The sequence below is a fragment of the Abramis brama genome (genome assembly GCF_963993115.1).
Source record: "Abramis brama genome assembly, chromosome: 23".
NCBI classification, from domain to species: domain Eukaryota; kingdom Metazoa; phylum Chordata; class Actinopteri; order Cypriniformes; family Leuciscidae; genus Abramis; species Abramis brama.
Window position 1 is genome coordinate 8,548,739 of NC_139985.1, and position 18,872 is coordinate 8,567,610.

General features: G+C 38.0%; 1 protein-coding gene across 2 annotated transcripts in view; it reads right to left on the bottom strand.

Moving 5' to 3' along the window:
• Nucleotides 1–4,056: 4,056 nt before the first annotated feature.
• The window catches only part of sipa1l2 (signal-induced proliferation-associated 1 like 2), a 65,317-nt gene continuing 50,501 nt past the window's right edge, over nt 4,057–18,872 (bottom strand). Inside the window, exons 15-22 of one of the 2 annotated variants that reach the window (XM_084100078.1) lie at nt 18,525–18,749; nt 17,972–18,025; nt 15,405–15,534; nt 13,442–13,661; nt 10,615–10,746; nt 7,086–7,206; nt 5,619–5,700; nt 4,057–5,482 (exon numbers count right to left, since the gene is read on the bottom strand). In XM_084100078.1, coding sequence (XP_083956204.1) covers nt 5,336–5,482; nt 5,619–5,700; nt 7,086–7,206; nt 10,615–10,746; nt 13,442–13,661; nt 15,405–15,534; nt 17,972–18,025; nt 18,525–18,749 — 1,111 coding nt within the window. In that variant the 3' untranslated portion in view covers nt 4,057–5,335. The remainder of the gene's footprint in view (nt 5,483–5,618; nt 5,701–7,085; nt 7,207–10,614; nt 10,747–13,441; nt 13,662–15,404; nt 15,535–17,971; nt 18,026–18,524; nt 18,750–18,872) is intronic. The other variant, XM_084100079.1, reaches the window with a different exon arrangement.

Genomic DNA, 18,872 nt, shown 5'->3' on the forward strand with positions numbered 1-18,872 from the left:
GCTTTTGCACATCAGTCACTGTGCTTTGAACGAAATGTGTGTGCGTGTGTGTGAGGCATCACACAATGGTTGATCAGCAAAGACGGCTTGGCAGTTGGGCCGCTTCATTTCCAATTACATGCTTTGTTGGCAAGGCAACCAGGTCACCCTCGGGAGACGACAAACAAAGTTACCTTCAGCTGCCTTGGGCAAGATTTGTGAATTCTCCCTATGTGCTCCTGTGCCCCAGAAAGAGAAAGAGATTTGGAGGTTTCTTAGTTCTGATGACTCATGATATATATATATATATATATATATATATATATATATATATATATATATATATATATATATATATATATGTCAATCGTCCTTGTACAACTTATGTAAAAACAACAATTTTTCAGGTAACTTGCAATTTTATGTTTCAACCACAGATGGCGATAGAGAAGTTGCAGTTCAGTAGTGCAACGTTTTGTCATTCTGGCTTCTATTTAACCCAGACAATCATATGGTAGCTACACTACCAAATTATGTGGACACCTCAATCCATTTGTGCTTGTTTCGAATGTTTAATTTCAAAATCATGGATACTAATATGAATGTAGCCATACCTATTGCTGCTATAACAGCTTTTATTCTAATGAGAAGGCTTTCTGCTAGATGATGGAACATGACTTTGGATATTTGTCAGGTTCTGACACACTGGGTTGGCATTTTACTACAAAGTTTGTCTAAGAAGATAGCATGGCTTAATTTTATTAATGTATGTTAGCAATGTGTGTAGATGCAATTGCCAATGCTGTAAATTAGAGAAGGTTTCTACTTTTGGAATTGTAGTGTGTGTCACTTTATTTCCTATTTTACAATTTCAGCCCCTCAGGCTCCTCCTAAAACCATCTACGAATAGCTTAAAAAACATGTATTCATTATTGAACCTCAAATGGAGATAGATCAAAAGAATTTGTTAAGGCTTACAAGTAGCCTTTGATGCCCTAGTTCATTATTGCTATTCTTGTTAGGGACAAATGTAGGGCGGACCTAAAGCAGAGCCCAGAGGCACTCCAGATTCAGGTAAAGTGTGGCTGTGTAGCCTATCTTCATATATCTGTTACATTTGACAGTCTAGGTACATCATACCGAATCTAAAGGAGGAATAACAAGCATCAAGGGGGCGAAAGAGGCATATGCACCCATTTAGGGCCCTTCAGTTACGGTTACAGTACCAAACATACAAAGGATTCAATTCAGTATTTGATTAGGCTTGACACTGATTCTCCAGCTTAATGTGGTTTTTCAGTCTCTAATCAAGTGTTGTGGTTGTTCTATGATATGTAACACAAGGTATGGCTTTGCTATGTGCACTAGAATCAAATTTATAGCTAAAGCATTTTTTTATGGCACATGCGGATAACTGCAATCTGTGAATTCACATCCGTCATTTATCTTGATGCCAAGCAGTCAAGCTTTCTAATCACAGGAGTGTTTGATTTCTTTCCCAGAGGCAGTGCGATTGACTCACTCAGCAGTTTTCCTCAAAGTTGTGGTTGGACCTGAACATTTTTCCTGAGCCTTCTTGGTGGCACTGTTATGTGAAGAATACCACAGAAGTACTGGACTATAAAGCACCACACTACAAAACACTCAGTGTAAAACAAACTGATTGTGAGTAAAACCACATGTTTGTGGTCTGAGAATAATGTGTGATTATTGTGCTTTTATCTTTTCAATTTGTGCAGCAATCTATGATTTGCAGGCATGCTTAAATAATTGCAACTCCAATTTTCCCCAGATCTTCACAACAAGAACATCATGGCTTGCCTGACATCACTAATACATTAAAACGATGACACATAAATGGTGTGCATCAGCTGACATTCACTGACCTTCACTTGAACCCTACGTCAAGAACTGAACCGTGCCTTTTTAATTATGTTAATAATGTAACATGCGTGTATGTGTGCTCAACCACACATGGTTAAAACAGGAATTCATATGCATGAGAAAACATAATAGAATGCAAAAGTCTAAGAAAAGATTCTGACTTGTATCTCCAATCAAATTCCAATAAAAACTTCCACCTCTTTTGGTAGCTGCAATTCTTCTTAAAGGAAAAATATATAAAAAATAAATAACTTTCATCTCTTGGTGGCTCCTTAATATGGAAGTGTATTTCTGCCACATAATAAAAAAAATCATGTTTTGGTAAATCATAATTATGACAAAGTCGAAGTCGAGATGAAAATTCAAAATCATGACATATTGTAAAAAATCATAAATATGAGATAAAAAGTGATATTTATTTATGGCAAGTCGTCATATAAAAGCAAATGAGTGACAATTATGACAAAAGTAAAAAATATAACACTAAGTCATATGAGATAAGTCTCATTATGTCAATAAGTTTGAATTGAAATAATGATGAATTTTTTATGTCAGAACATTTACTTGCCATAATTTAAACTTTTTTTCAAAATTAGGTCTTTGTCATAATTGTATCTCATAATTATGACTTAGTATCGCATCATTTCAGTGTTTTATGTCAATTATGATTACCAAAACTTTAAAAAAAAACTAAAATAACTGCAATAATAAAAAACAATTTTCCAGAGATTTTGTCGCATTACATGTCTGATTATGTCTCTTTTCCTGTTCACGAGTTCACACTTACATACAATTACAGGGAATAAAGTTTAATGCGTATTTGGCGTGCTGTCCGGGGGGAGGGTTCCGAGCTCGAAGTTCGGAACCCGAATTGAGGTGAGACTGCTGAATATATATATATATATACACCTCTTATCGTTGATTGCTGAGTGCTCTCCACTCGTGTTAATTATCTGAACGTGCTCCTCCCGAACTTTGTTAATAAAACATCATTTATCAGGGACCTTTGATTTAATTCATCAGAATCACGTTCAGTTTTTAGGGTTTCCCAACCTCCGAAATCCCAGTTTAACCCTTAGTTATTGTTCTATGCTCATGCAAAGATACAGAGACCAATCTTGTTCAAAGGATCTTGGGTAGCACTTTAATTTACAGTCTTGTTTGCATGTACATACTATATACTTATTGTAGTAATTGCAATAACTGGGTGGGTAATAACTTGGTACTAGTCCTGAACCTATCCCTAAACCTAATCTCAACCCATGTAGTTACCTTAAATGATTCAGTACTTTCTTGGTAAGTACACTGTAAGTACAATGACCATCAATTGTACACCACACTTTCACCTTGTCAGTTCCCACAGGAGCAAAGGCACCTTGGTCCATGCCATCCATCACAGCTAGGTCACCTATAGGTTGACATTTTTCCACTGGTTCCTCACAGATGTAGGGCAGTGCTGACATTTCCATTCTCCTCAATCACAACCAGCGAAAGGAGAAATGTATTGATTTTTTTGAGTTTTCACGAATAACATCCTGAAATGGGTCATTGACTATTGCACATTTCAGCTCCCTGTGCGTGTGTTCCTCCATCTTCTCAGCTTTTTATCCATCTCAATCTATCAAAAATATCACAACAGCCATAGATTTAAAACATCACAACTCCTGAAGTGCGTCGGATAGGTTGGTTCTTCTTGGCCGTGTTTCTTACCAGTGACATTGTGGAGAACTCCAGAGATGGTCACACTTTGTCATTCAGAGGTGCTGCTCTTGCACCCAGCTTCCAAAGTGTCTGATCAATAACACAAGCCAGTATTGATCTCGATCCACAGGCTTTTAAAAGAAGCAAAGATGTATACGGAGTTCACAAGTTCATTTAAAAATAAATAAATAATGATTTAATATTTTAAACAATTAACATTTGCAGATTTTACATTGGACATGACCCAACACAGTAGCAACATTAATAGCGTTCGTGAAATTAAACATTAAAATTAATTAATATTCATATAAACTTTAAAATAACTATTATGAACTGCCATTTGATTGGACACAACCATCAACAACAAAAAAGCTAAATATGATGATCCTATTTATTTAGAAATTCTAACTATGCATATATAATTGGCATTTTATCATTTGCATTTTTCTGCCGTATATTGCAATGTTAAAGAAATTCAGCACAAACACCATATTAAAAGGACACAAGTCATACTTTATTGACATCCTAAACTTTATTTTACAAAGGTAAGCTTTTCATCCCAACCTCAACGAAATAAATTTACAAAGAAATTAAAACATCTTTAAAAGGCCATAAAAAACAACATCCTGTCCTCTAGCAGCATCCAAACATCTGAACTTCCCAGAAATAAACCATTTTATGTTTACAGTTATCTCTCAGCCAAGCTATACACCGTACTGCTGACATGGTACACAAGTATACAAAGTACTGCCACATGGAGCCATTACTCTTTTTAGTGCAGAAAAGGAAAATACTCTCATTAAAATAACAATCTTAGGTTAAATAAGCTTAAATAAGAGGGCGAAGGTACAAGACACTTTTTCTGAGGTACTTTACACCAACAAGCAGAATTTGGCTTTTATTTTAAGTGGTTTACAGGTGCTAGTCTGCGTGTACTGGCCCATCCACACAAGTTTAACCGTTTAACGTCTGTTTTTTGGGGGGTAAAACAAAGCAAGTTGACAAAGGATCAAGAGCAGTGGTCATGAATTTTTGTACGGACTCGGACAGTTAAATGGTTTAACGAAAACAACTGGGAGGAACAATCCTTTTACCACCAATAACATCAGGCACACGAAATACTTTTTTTTTTCTACATAAAAGTTTTTGAATACAACCAAATCACACTCAGTGCTAATCTTATCGAACAATTCTGTGATTACGACATCAGCAAAATTATTGCTACAACATTTGTTTCAATGGGTTACTTACAAAAACGCATTTCAAAACAGGTATACAGCACACCAAGTCTTGGGGAGCTTTGGACACTAAGGAACGTTGCATCTGGCTGGTCTACATTTCGACAAACGATGGGGGTGGACAGCCACAAAGCCAGGATTGAACTTGAGTTACGACGGTAGCTTTGAAGATGTTATGCCCAAGGAACCAAAGATTTTTAGAAAGAAATCACGACTTATTGCATTACATTCACTTTCACAACGTGTTCGTACCCTTCGACTGGTCATAAACTATTTATTTTTCCCTTCCAGCCCTTATCGCATATTTCATTTCTTACTCTCCCTTTTCTCATTCACATTCTCACGTCCTGCCACCAACCTTGACTCAGTTTTTAGTGTGTTAGCATATTAGCTCTGCACACATTCACATTCAAATGCTGAAATTTCTCCTCTAACATCTTTTTTTTTTTTTTTTTTACAGTATGCTGGACTAATTTTCCTTGGGTTATGTATTTTGCGAAGCACAAGAAGGGGAAGTTATTGACTACTTCAGCTCAAGGTTTCTTGTCCATCGTGTTCAGAAACAGTTCAGTAAATCTCCTCAGTTGCGCGGCTGCTGTCTGGCTCTCTTCATGTAGTCGAAGGTTGTCTTGACGAAGGTGTTGCACCTGTTCCTGGAGCATAGCCTTGTCTTCTTGCTCCTTTGAAGGATAATAACAAAGCATGTCGTTACAAATAACTGCCTTGAGGTGAATGCTGCTAACAGTGCTTGTTCGGCTATGTTGTGGATTTGTTTAAGCATTATTTTTGCCTTGTTATTATGTTCGAGGCTCTTACCTTCCTTAGGTCACACTGCAGCTGTCGGAGAATGAGCTCCAGCTGGTTAACCTTCCCAGTTAGCAGAGTAGGAGAACCTTCCCTGGTTAGATGATAGAAAGACAGGAACAATTAGACAGAAAGGCACACAGATCAATAGGATGGATAGATGCAGACAGACACAGACAAATAGACAGACAGATGGATAATTAGATGGACATAGAGATAGATGGACAGAAAGATGACATAGACAGACAGACAAACAACAGACAGATAGAGTCTGAGACAGACAGACAGATAGATAGATAGATAGATAGATAGATAGATAGATAGATAGATAGATAGATAGATAGATAGATAGATAGATAGATAGAGTCTGAGACAGACAGACAGACAGACAGACAGACAGACAGACAGATAGATAGATAGTCTGAGACAGACAGACAGACAGACAGACAGACAGACAGATAGATAGATAGTCTGAGACAGACAGACAGACAGACAGACAGACAGACAGACAGACAGACAGACAGACAGATAGATAGTCTGAGACAGACAGACAGATAGACAGACAGACAGACAGACAGACAGACAGACAGACAGACAGACAGACAATAGATAGTCTGAGACAGACAGACAGACATAGATAGATAGATAGATAGATAGATAGATAGATAGATAGAGTCTGAGACAGACAGACAGACAGACAGACAGACAGACAGATAGATAGATAGATAGATAGATAGATAGATAGATAGTCTGAGACAGACAGACAGATAGATAGACAGACAGACAGACAGACAGACAGACAGACAGACAGACAGACAATAGATAGTCTGAGACAGACAGACAGACAGACAGACAGACAGACAGAGAGATAGATAGATAGATAGATAGATAGATAGATAGATAGTCTGAGACAGACAGACAGACAGACAGACAGACAGACAGACAGACAGATAGATAGATAGATAGATAGAGTCTGAGACAGACAGACAGACAGACAGACAGACAGACAGACAGATAGATAGATAGATAGATAGTCTGAGACAGACAGACAGATAGACAGACAGACAGACAGACAGACAGACAGACAGACAGACAGACAGACAGACAATAGATAGTCTGAGACAGACAGACAGACAGACAGAGAGATAGATAGATAGATAGATAGATAGATAGATAGATAGTCTGAGACAGACAGACAGACAGATAGATAGATAGATAGATAGATAGATAGATAGATAGATAGATAGATAGATAGATAGATGATAGACAAACAATAGATAGTCTGAGATAGACAGACAGAGATAGATAGATAGATGGATGGATGGATGGATAGATAGTCTGAGACAGACAGATGGATAGATGAATGGATAGATAGAGTTTGAGACAGAGACAAAAAGGCAGACGGATGATGGATAGATAAATCACAAAATAGACAGATGATGGATGGATGTTCTTCAGATGTTCTACTTCAGCACTTACCCTGCCGGTAGGGTTGAGGCGGCCACACATCCCACTCTTCTGCTCAACTCCTCAGAGAGCTCCAGAACCTGCTTAGTCTGCTCTTCCTCGGTCAGGGAGCTCAGAGAGGTTCCAGTCTGATCTAAAAGAGAGGAAAGATTTATTCTGTTAGAAATCCAGGCTGAAACATTCATTATCTATACAGGGCAGTAATAGCAAGGGACTGTGTGGTGTGCTGTATACGTGTTTATCATTTAATATAAGCAGCTGCACACTGTAAATCTACTATAAAACAACTGTTTATCACTCATCAGCACTGCACAGGACCAAAAAAACAAGACAAGAAGGAAATCCCCTGAGGCACACAGGAAACATGAAACTTCATACTGCTTCACCTGAGGTGATTTACTGTAGGCTGATGTTCCAGGTAGAAGCTTCAAGCAACACCCAGAGAAAAGCTTATTAAATGCGATCCTCCTTTTCAGCTTTTTCCAAGGTGTTAAATCTAACCGTTAACCAGCTTCAGCAGAGCAAGGTGTTAATTAAGTGGGGAACGGAGCTAACACGGCAGAAGGGTTAATGGCGAGACGGGAGGGGGGGGGGGGGGGGGGGGTTCACACGCTTTCAGGTGAGTTTAGCATTACACTGTCAGACGGGCATATCATTAAGCATTCAAGACCAAGAACGCACAGATATAGTGCCTTTACCTCCGCTGAGAGGGCAACAGGGGGTGGAACTGACAAATGTACTGCTATTTCCATTGGGCATAAAACAAAATCTAGAAACATTTTTAAATAGCAATTTCTAATCAATGATACCAAAGTTAATACATATATGTTTTCTATTGTTTTTTAATTACCTTATTTAAACAGTCTATACATTTCTAAATACCCATTTCAAATCATTGATAGCAAATTATGGACCAAAAGTTAATAAATATATGTTTTGTATTGTTTTATTTAGCTTTATTTCAATTTATCCCATATTACTGACAAAAATGGAATTTTGTACTTGCATAAAACAAAACTATCTAGAATTTTTTTTAAATATCAATTTCCACATATTGATAGCAAAAGATTGACCAAAAGGTAATGATGTTACTTCATATCATTGACATAAATGTGTTTGGCACTTGAAATAAAACAAAACTATCTAGGATAATTTTTTAAATACCAACTTCTACTCGTTTACTTCTACAACATGGACCAAAAGTTAATAAATGTGTGTTTATTGAACTTTACTTTGAATTCATGGCACAAAACTGACTTAAATGTGTGTTTTGCACTTGGAAAAGCAGAAGAAACGTGGGTGTGGTCTTAGAAGTGGAGAATTTCTTTTGTTTCTTTATAAAGACCTACAAGCCCTTTGTTAACAAGAATGCATGTCACGACCCTTTATATTATTCAATATACAATGAGCAGTCTCACAAGATGTTGACCTGCCATTGTTTCGTCAAACGACGAGCTAAAAGCGTTCATGAGGCTCCTTTAAGAGCTCTCACCTCTTCTAACACCTTTCAGCGCTTCCTCCACCCCCCTCTCTCATTTCATTTCATTAACAGTCTCACAGTAAGCACAAAGCAGCACATGGAAATCAACAATGTAAGCTCACCTCCTCCCCACACCCTTCTAGTTAGCACCCAAACCCTGAGGCAAAAGCTAACTTAATCATTTCTCTCGCCATGAAACGATGGTCTCATATTTGTTAGCATTTCAGGACGGAGCCGCGCACTCATTCCATTTTTCATATCCGTCAGGTCCCAAGAGCACGTCTCTAAGGGCTCGGGAGAATAAAACAACGACACTAGCAGGGAGAACCTGCTTGCCGGACGCCCCTCCAGCCAATTAAAGCCGTCCACCATGTATTCCCCCCGTTCCACATGCAGATCCAAAAGGAAATTCTCAGTTCAAGATGCTTGCCAGCATTCGCCATGGTCTCCACAGCGACCGGTTGAAGGTGAGGGAACAGCTGTAATTGCACACGAGTAAAAGCGTCCAAAACCCAAAATGTGTAATTACAGCAAGCGATGGCTTGAGTCATTTCCCTAAGTGGTGTCTTGCTGGGCTCACATTGTGATAATGGCTTAATTTCTCAATGCTCGAAATACGGTCTCCGCTCCTAATTAGCACCTTGCGGAACAATGCGCCTTCAGGCAGTCACAGGAAATGAATGGGAGGAAAATAGAGACGTGGTGATTTCGACATGGTCAAGAGCAGCGTTGGAGACGGGTGCCGTTTTCTGCAACCTTCAGTTAACTTTGTTAATGGTGTGTGAGAGCGGCTAAAGCTTTGTGGTGAGGGGAAACCTTGGTCAAAACACAATCCCAATAATAGGACAAAAAGGCATTTTCTGTTCTTTTCAATTCTCCTTCAAGCCTACAGTTAATACAATGAGCTCCAAAAAATTAAATGGATGAATAAAAATTTGAATTTGCACACGCGGCCTGCATTGTTTTAGCTCCCAATTCACTTATGTCAATCAGGTAAAGGCACAAATACACACCCAAAAAAATGTACTTATTTTACTGGGACAGAAAATACATTAAAATTCAAAAGTTTGGAGACAGTATGATTTTTTTTTTCTATTTTCAAACTACATTTATACTTTTATTCAGTAAGGTTGCATTACATTGATCATAAGTTACAAAAGATCATTCAAATAAATGCTGTTCTTTTGAAATTTTTAATCATAAAAGAATCCTGATTTTTTTTTATCATGGTTTACACAAAAATATTAACAATATTGTTCATTCGTGGCCACGATATACATATTTTTTTTGCCGCATGTCATGTGCGGGGCTCTGTAGTTTTGAACATTGATAATCATAATAAATGTTTCTTGAGCAGCAAAGCAGAATGATTAGAATGATTTCTGAAAGATCATGTGACACTGAAGACTGGAGTAATGATGCGGAAAATTCAGAGGAAAAATACATTTTAAAATCAGAACACTTATTTGTAATAATATTTCACAATTTTTACTATATTTTTAATCAAATAAATGCAGCCTTGGTGAGCACAAGGGACTTCTTTCAATAACATTAAAATAATCTTATAGACCCCAGATTTTTTCATTTTAGTAAAAAAAGTAAACAGGGCAACATTAATTGCACTGAGCTAACAATACTGACCTTTGTGAATAAGGCACATTTTATAATGAGCCTTATTTGCATAAAAAAGGCATGTTTGAGCTCAAAAGAATGCCAATTACTTAATTTAAATATTTTCCGGCACAGTGTTATTTAAGCTAGTGCCTGGAAATGCTGTATTAGTTAATACCACGTGGTGTTGAATGAATCTGCCCCATAGTCTTTGACAAACATAAAGACATTTGACTCCATTTGTCTGGTACAAAAATATCCAGAGTCAAAAGGTCAGTGCAGTCCTTGTGGAAAAAATACCAAGTAACCTTGCTGTTCATTCCATAACAGTGAGCAGCGAGTTTAAGATCACAAAGCATGTTAAATGGGTCAAGACCGTACACAGCTGTGAATATGGTGTTTCTCAGTGACAAACCAGCTATTTAGTGTGTGTGTGAAGGAAGCTTGTACCTTCAAAAGCCCGTGCGGCGTTCACAAGATGTGACCAGTCGAGACCAGAAGAGGGGTCCGGCAGGGGCATCATACCAGTGTCCGCCAGCTTGGCCTTGTCTGCCAGTGAGCTGTCAGAGAACCAGAGCTCATCTGTGGAGACAGCACACAGTTCATTAGAGGACAGTTAGAGTGCATGTTTAGATGGGACCCATAACCTAAAGTGATTCAAAATTATGACATTTTAATTTAGAGAAATGTGATTTTAAAGCACTATTTGAACAGAACATGCTCTGACCTAAAGGTGCCTTTAAATAAATTAACTCAAGAGAGACTACAATTACACTTGAACATTCATACACCTCATGATATAATGATCAGTTCGATTAAAAGGAAACTGAGATGGTCACTGAGGACACAACTGAAAAGCCCTGACCGCGGCGTAAACTACATTAAACATTCATCCACTGGCAGAGATTTCAACTTGATAGAAAAGCAGTTGCTGCTGCTCAACAGTCAAGAGCCAAAGGGCATCTTTACCCACAATTTGATGTACTTATGGAGAAAGAATAAAATGTGGAAACTCACAGAAGCAAGGTAAAATTAGCTCTAGGTGACCTGGAGAGCAAACTCGCTAATTCACACAAAGTCTGCTCATGCAGGCAGACAGACAAGCCTCGCCTGAGAGCGGAGAGGTGAGAGTGATTTGAATAATGAATGAAGTTGGCTGGCTTAGAGTTCTGCTATAATGAGAGAGGAACTGTACGTTTCAGACAGCTGGAGAACAGATCAAGTGTCTGTATGCGAAACGCGCCAAGAGGCATTAGGGCCGTTCACACAGGACGTGTTCTTACAGTACATTCTATTTGTGCTATTTTTTTTATATTTGTGCGTCTTCGGCTGTTATGGTGTCTTGCTAATTTTGTGGGTTTTTTTTATTTTTTATAAACAAGTGTAGTTAGAACAGTTCTGTTGATTTGGGAATATTAGTTTTTTTTTTTTGGTAAAAATATTAGTTTCCAAAATACACATAAATCTTGTTTTTTTTTTATGCATCTAAATTCAATTGTAGGATAATAGTTTCACTATATCCAGAATACAGCATAAATGTTTTTTTTTTCTTAGTTTTTTTTAAACAAAAAATACAATTTCCAAAATGCACATTAAAAGCTTTAAATATATGTAAAAAAAAAACAATATTTCCAAAAATGTATGAATTATTTGCTGCTTCCAAAATAGAATTATTTGCTGCTAATCAAATAAAATTTCATTAGCAGCAAATAATTACTATATTTTCGAATTATCTTTATTATTTATAATCTTTAGTTATTATTTTTACAAAAATATAATTTACAAAATGCGCATACATTTTTTTAAAATTCATTTCAGTTTTGAAAATGGAAAAATTTACTGTATAAATGACAATTTCAAATTTTTAAACACATGGGATGGAAACATTGCTTTATTAAGCAATAATTGGGGTTCCCTGGAAACATTTCCGTTGTGGTCCGTGCTATTTGCAGCGAGTTTCTGTATTTGGTTGTGTTGTGAACTTTTGCAGTGAGTTTCTGTATTTGGTTGTGTTGTGAGTATTTGGAGCGCACAACTTGTGAAACTGATGAAGATCTTTTCTTAAAGCGACACTAAGGAACTTTTCCTTGTCGGTCCCCCTACAGGTTGGAAGCGGAATTGTCCATTACCGCTGTTGTAAATAATTTCGCTGCCCGCAGCCTACTGTCGCACGCACACTCACTGTTTATCTAGCACCGGCTTTGGAATGAACGATGTCCACTGACAAGGTAGAGTATGTTGCATGATTTCATGAAAGTAAGATGTTTTGAGACATCAGAAACGAAGGAAAACTAAATAATGACTATTGTAACGCTTGATGTAAAGCAAGTCAAATTTGTAGTTTTCTTATGTCTCATTCGAACTACAGAAACGCGACCCGGTTTGGCAAACTTACATGGTGTGGTTATAGCAGATATAGGGCTGCAAAGCGAATCCAGAAGTGCCTTTCACCCTGTTACGACTTGATGAACCACTGATACGATTTTGGAAACAAATGTGTGGGTGTTTTTCAATTTGCATGTGTTTTCTTCAGTTGCAGTGCGTTGAGCTCTCTCGGCCACCGTACTAAGATTTTGCGAGCGAACACAAAGTTTCTCGGGGAAACGCAAACATTTTGCGCACGAATGCAAAGTTTCAAAGAGCGCATTGACATATAATATCATATATATAATATCATATAATACCACCACCATGTCCCCTTGGGGGACAATTGTGTACATAGAAGCTTAACTTCACAAGAACGTGCGTTCTGTTCAAATGCATCGCGCTCCAGCTGTTTAACGCATGAACACATCTCGCTTTCAGTGAGCAGTCCAGCATAGTTGCGCAAAAATTGTGCCATTATAATGATTTTCCTATTACAGCACACTTTTCATCCCGCTAGAATATTTCAGAAGACGTATAATAGTATGATTAGCACCAAGTCTCTCTTGCATTAGCAGCAGATTTATAGTATCATTACTTGCTTCATTACTTAGTACAACATTAAAGTCTGCAGAGGATAGAATTACTGTAACAGGAAGGAATGTGGTGAGCTTACAGAGGAGATGGAAAAATCTGCTATGAGCCAAAAAAAGCTCATTTATTCCATTATCATCAACCATGTCTTAGTGCTGGCAATCCAAGCGTTTACATTTTATGTACAGCTGGTACTGTGATGCATTCTAGGATTAAGTGGACAGCATATTGCGGTACATAAATGCAACCGTGGGATTCTTACAACAATGTTAGTATCACTGATATGGTAACAACATTGCTAAATGTGGCGAAAACTCACTTTTGAGCTGAGCGGCGGCGTGGTTTAGACCCATGCGAGGTGGTAGGGTGCTGTGGTAGGGCAAGGCGCTGCTGAACAGGATGTCGTTGGGCACGGCCTGGTCCAGCATGGAGCTACGTGAGCTAGCTAAGGACAGCGCCCTCCGGTGGCTGCTGCACAAGCTCTCGTCTGAGAGAGTCCGGTACAGGGAGCGGCGTGGAGACTGACCGACAAGCGGTATCTGAAATAACACAAAAACAGAGATTGAGGAGAAGGAAAGTGATGGATGGGATGTAAATAGAAGACGACGGGTAACAGGAAGACAAAGAGAAAGCAGAGAGAGAGAGAGAGAGAGTGAAAGAGCAAAGCAAAGATATTATTCATCAGAATATGATTATGTGAAAGGCTCTGCAATATTGTTAATAAAACAGCCATGGCAATAAAGCACATATCACTTAATTGAATTGTGGGAGAGAGGTGGGGGGTGGAGAGCAGAAGGAGGGTGAGCTAAGGGAACATGAGACTCAGCTGGGGACCAATCAGCAGTCAGAGTGAGTGACTGCGGGTCTGTGAGTCAGATCTATTAGAGTCATAGCGCTCTCATCAATAATGCAGGCGAGATGGACACGGTCCTCATGGGGGGTCTACTGGCGGGAGGAGGGGCGCAAGCTGACAATTAGAGACATGAACGTGACAGAGGACTAACAGAGATAGGATGCTTATTATAGTCTTCAGGAATTAGAAAAAAGCATGGTGAATAATACAGTCTGACAAAAACAATCCCACATTAATGTTTGTGCAGAGGGAGACTAGTTGAAATATTAATTCCTATTTTATTAGAAGAAATAATAATAATAATAAAAAAATATTAATAATCATCATCATCTCCAGTGACTTTAACAACAACAACAACAATAATAATAATAATAATATAAAATAACAATAATTATTATTATCATCTAAGTAAGTGGAAAAACATTATTATAAATTGTATTATTATTATTACCACCACCATTAAATAACAAAATATTTTCCAGTTCACTTAAATGATGATAATAATATATTTTCCAGTTAACTGAAATAAAAACAAGAATAATTAGAGATAATACTAATACTTGATGTACTAATACTTGAATACCACCATAATACTAATACTTGATGACCATGATGATGATTATTATTATTCCTAAAAACCAATAACATTATTTTAATCAATATTTTTATTTGGTAACACTTTACAATAAGATAACTTTAGTTAACATGAGTTAATGCATTAGGTATCATGACTTGTACAGCATTTCTCAAGCTTTTTGCAATTTATAAATATATTAATAAATTCAAGCTGTATAAATTAAGGATAATGTATTATGAATTAACAAAATACATTATGTATAAAATGGTTGTTCGTTGTTAGCTCATGATACCTAACGCATTAACGTATGTTAAAGAATTGAACTTTATTGTAAAGTGTTACCTATTTATTTTGATATACTATGTGGCTGAATTACTGTACATTTCAAATGGACACTTGTGTATGTACTGTATGCACTGTGCCTTTGCCTCTCTCACTCGGGATTTATGAGTCATTATTCTTTGTAAAGCTGCTTTGGAACATTATGTATTGTGAAAAGTGCTATGCAAATGAATCAAAGTAAAGCTTACAGTGAGACGAACACACATGTAGAGAGTGTGGGCATGTGCAGCTTTATAATCCACACTGCTGAGAGCAAAGCAGGTGAGGAGGATGACTGATTGTTGTGACCTCATTTCCTCTAGACGCTTCCATTAGTTCAACCGTTACACAGTCTGCTGACTGGATAGTTGATTTGCTTGTCAGTGTAACACACACCAGTGAATAATGTGTTTAGCACAAAACATATTCAAAACAATTTCTAAGTTTTTCAGTGTTGTTTTAACATGTCCTAACTACAGCAGCACTTGCTCACTGCATTACTCATCCTCCAGGGCTCAGCTCCACACTCACCTTGCCGCGACCTGCCTGCCCCGGGGGACTGTCGGGTAGAAGCATCCTGAGGAAGGCCTCCTTAGTGAGCGTCGGAAGCTTCTCACCTGCGCTATTAACCAACTGGGATGGGTCTCTCAAATAGAGCCCCCTAAGAGAGAGAGACATGGAGACAAAGGGAGAGGAAGGAGAGGAACAAATTAGACAACAAAACAGACATTAGCAGCCAGTTTTGCTGTAGTATCAATCTAAAGTGAATTGTGAAATGCCTCTGTATGTGGTGCTGTACATTTGGGTATCTCCTTGTAAAGGTGCTACAGACAAAATATTCAAAGGACTACAAGGCTACGGTAGTGACAAAACACAGGATTATGGGCGATTGAGTAAGGAACAGCCTTCACACAGTCATGACATGACTCATCGGAACAAATCAAAACAGACTCCTGTGATCTGAAAGGAATAGTTCACCCAAAAAAGAAAATTTGTCATCGTTTACTCACATTGTTTCAAACCCATATGATGAATTTGTTTTAAACCATCTTGGCCGGGCCCTTTTTAATAAAACAAGAGTGAATGAGGACAAGAGCTGTAAAACTCCAAAATGACAAAAAAGCACAATGAAAGAATCATAAAAATTGTTCACACGCACTATTTTCCAAGTCTTTTGATGCCATACAATAGCTTTATGTGAGAAACAGACAAAAATTTAAAGGGCACCTATTATGCAAAATTCACTTTTACATGGTGTTTGAACATAAATGTGTGTTGGCATTGTGTGAGCAAAACCACCCTAGAATGATAAAAATCCACCCAGTAGTTTTTTTACTATCTCAATAAATCACAAGCACTGTCTCAGAACGCCCTGTTCTAAGATTGCTCTCACTGTGACGTAGAATTGCGCTAAGCCCCACCGACGTGGTTTGATTGACAATCTGGTTTTGGCAGACCCCGCCCTCGGTGGGTCCAAACCCCGCCCAAACACAGACCCCGCCCTCGGTGATCTGTACACCATCCTCCATTGTTTCAGCGACAGCCGGTAATGTCTCCTAAGAAGTGTAGGTGTTCTGTTGTGGGATGTAAGAATGGACATAGTAGTCTTCACTGACATCAGAGCCACAGAAAACGCAGCGGATGGATTTTATTTATGAAGAAAAGTCGCCACTTAAACTTCCTAAATACGTTTATGTTTGCGCAAATCATTTTCTGACTGACTGTTTAGTGAACGAGGGTTAAAGTTAATCCTCAAGTGTGGATCGTTGCCTACTGTTCGCGATCCAACATCACCTCCAGAAGAAGTAAGTGTATTTTATGATTTTTGAGCAAATAGTCATTTCAATCGATGTCAGCCAGTTCAACAACAAATGCGTCTAAAGCTATTTATTGTCGTCGTCATAGGATGTCTCAACAAACAACGTCAGACAGTTTTATGTCACGTATTATTTTTTGCAGCAATTACAAATGTAAATAAATTAAGGTCTGCTCTATCTCCATAGACAGTATATAAACGTCTATCTCCCTGCAGTATATGTTTTCTGGTTCTGTATAGCCATCTTCTCACATTTGCCACATAAGCACCTGTACGACAAGTAATGTCAACATGACGCAACAGCGCCCCTGGCATAAATATAATTTTGTTTGTACTTAAGAAAAAAAATAAAATAAATTAGTTTGTACTTAGCAAACGTTATCACAGTATTTGTGTGTGTGTAGTTTCAAAAAATTGCGCGAACGTTATCACAATTCGTGTGTGTGTGTGTTGCACATCCATAATTTCAAAGGGGACGCGATTAAAACTTTGTAAGTACATAAATGTATCAAATAACCATTCCGAGACGTTTAGTCCATTCTCATTCGTGTTTATTCTGTGCCGGACTCTCTTCATCATCTGGGTCCAGCAGGGCGGGGATATGCAGCTCATTTACATTTAAGGTGGTACACACCAAAACAGCTCTTTTTAAAACAGGCCCCAAAAATGACATTTTCAAATGGTTATAATAAATTAACTGTGGGGTATTTTGTGCTGAAACTTCACAAATACATTCTGGGGACACCCAAGACCAATATTACATCTTGTAAAAAGGGGCATAATAGGTGCCCTTTAAGTCAACATTCACTGAATATTTTGATATCAGTGATGGCAGAGTAGCTATGAATATTTATTCATGAATAAACTCAGATCTTTTTAAAGAATCACTTGTAGTTCACCAAACAGGTGAACTGAACAACTCACTGACTAAATTATGTGGTTGCAGCTCACTAATGAGGAAGATTGTTTACACATGACTCAGAAAAATATTCTACCTTTATGGTGCCTTTACATTATTTTTTAAGCTTGAAAGCTCCAGTCCCAATTCATTGTAATTGCAAGGAAAAGAACAACTAGCACATTATTAAAAACGTCTCCTTTTGTGTTTTACTGAAGAAAAAGGTCATATGGGTTCGGAATGACATGAGAGTGAGTAAATGATGACCATTCTTATTTTGTGCGTGAACTTTCCCTTTAAGGGTGTAGGAAGTGCCATTGTTACAAGACAAGAGGGAAGGAGAAACACAGTGAATAATTCAGGGCCAGGTAATGATCCAACTACCTTGATTTCCTCAAAAGTGTCTTTAGAAGTAAAGACAACAAAGCCTCTGACCGACTGAGGCAGCAACAAAGAAGAAAAAATGATTACACAGAGCTTTTAATCGATTCGGTGTCCTTTTTGCTTTTAAACCTGATACAACAGAAATATGAATTTCCATCAAATATTGTCTGCATCAGGAAAACGTCAGCATCCCCTAGTGAGATTGTCAATCAAATCCAGCCTCTGCTTTAATAATCAGTGAACATTTACCAGGTTTTCAGTCTTATAATGTGAAGTGGCAGGTGTCAAATAGATTCTGTCTGGATTCTGTATGATGGAGGTTACATCATATTTCTGTTGACATCGATCATCTCTGAAATGCTGCTAGCCGGAGATGTGTTACTGACCTAAAAGGTTTTCCGAATGTCACTGATATGCAGAGGTACTGGTCAGACACTGACTTAATGCATTTGTTAAACAAAAAGCAACATGACTGAAGTGATTTAATCTCACTATGAACTCTTCTCTAGCTTCAACGTTACATAAGATCCATAAAACATTAGGTGCTACTTACCTAAAGTCTCTATCTTGCCTTTGCTCCTCCAGTAAGTGGTCATTTTCTCCTTTCTTCCAGCCAGTCAAATACTTCTCGCCTTGTGACTGGCAGCTAAGCGAGTGCTTTTCCCGCCCTCCCATTGAAGTCGCGTCCGTAGGAGAGATGATGTAGATTTTTGAGGGGTCAATGGAGCTGGAGTTCTTCAAACAGCGTTCAGAGGGGCTTCCAGAATGACGAGAACCACTGAGGGGAAAAAAATTAAACAACAGCTGTTTGTATAACTGATTTATCATGAAATAGGGATGCCTGCCTTAGCCAGAACCATTAATTATCAGGTTTTAAAAGGATTCTTATCAAGGCAAGAAC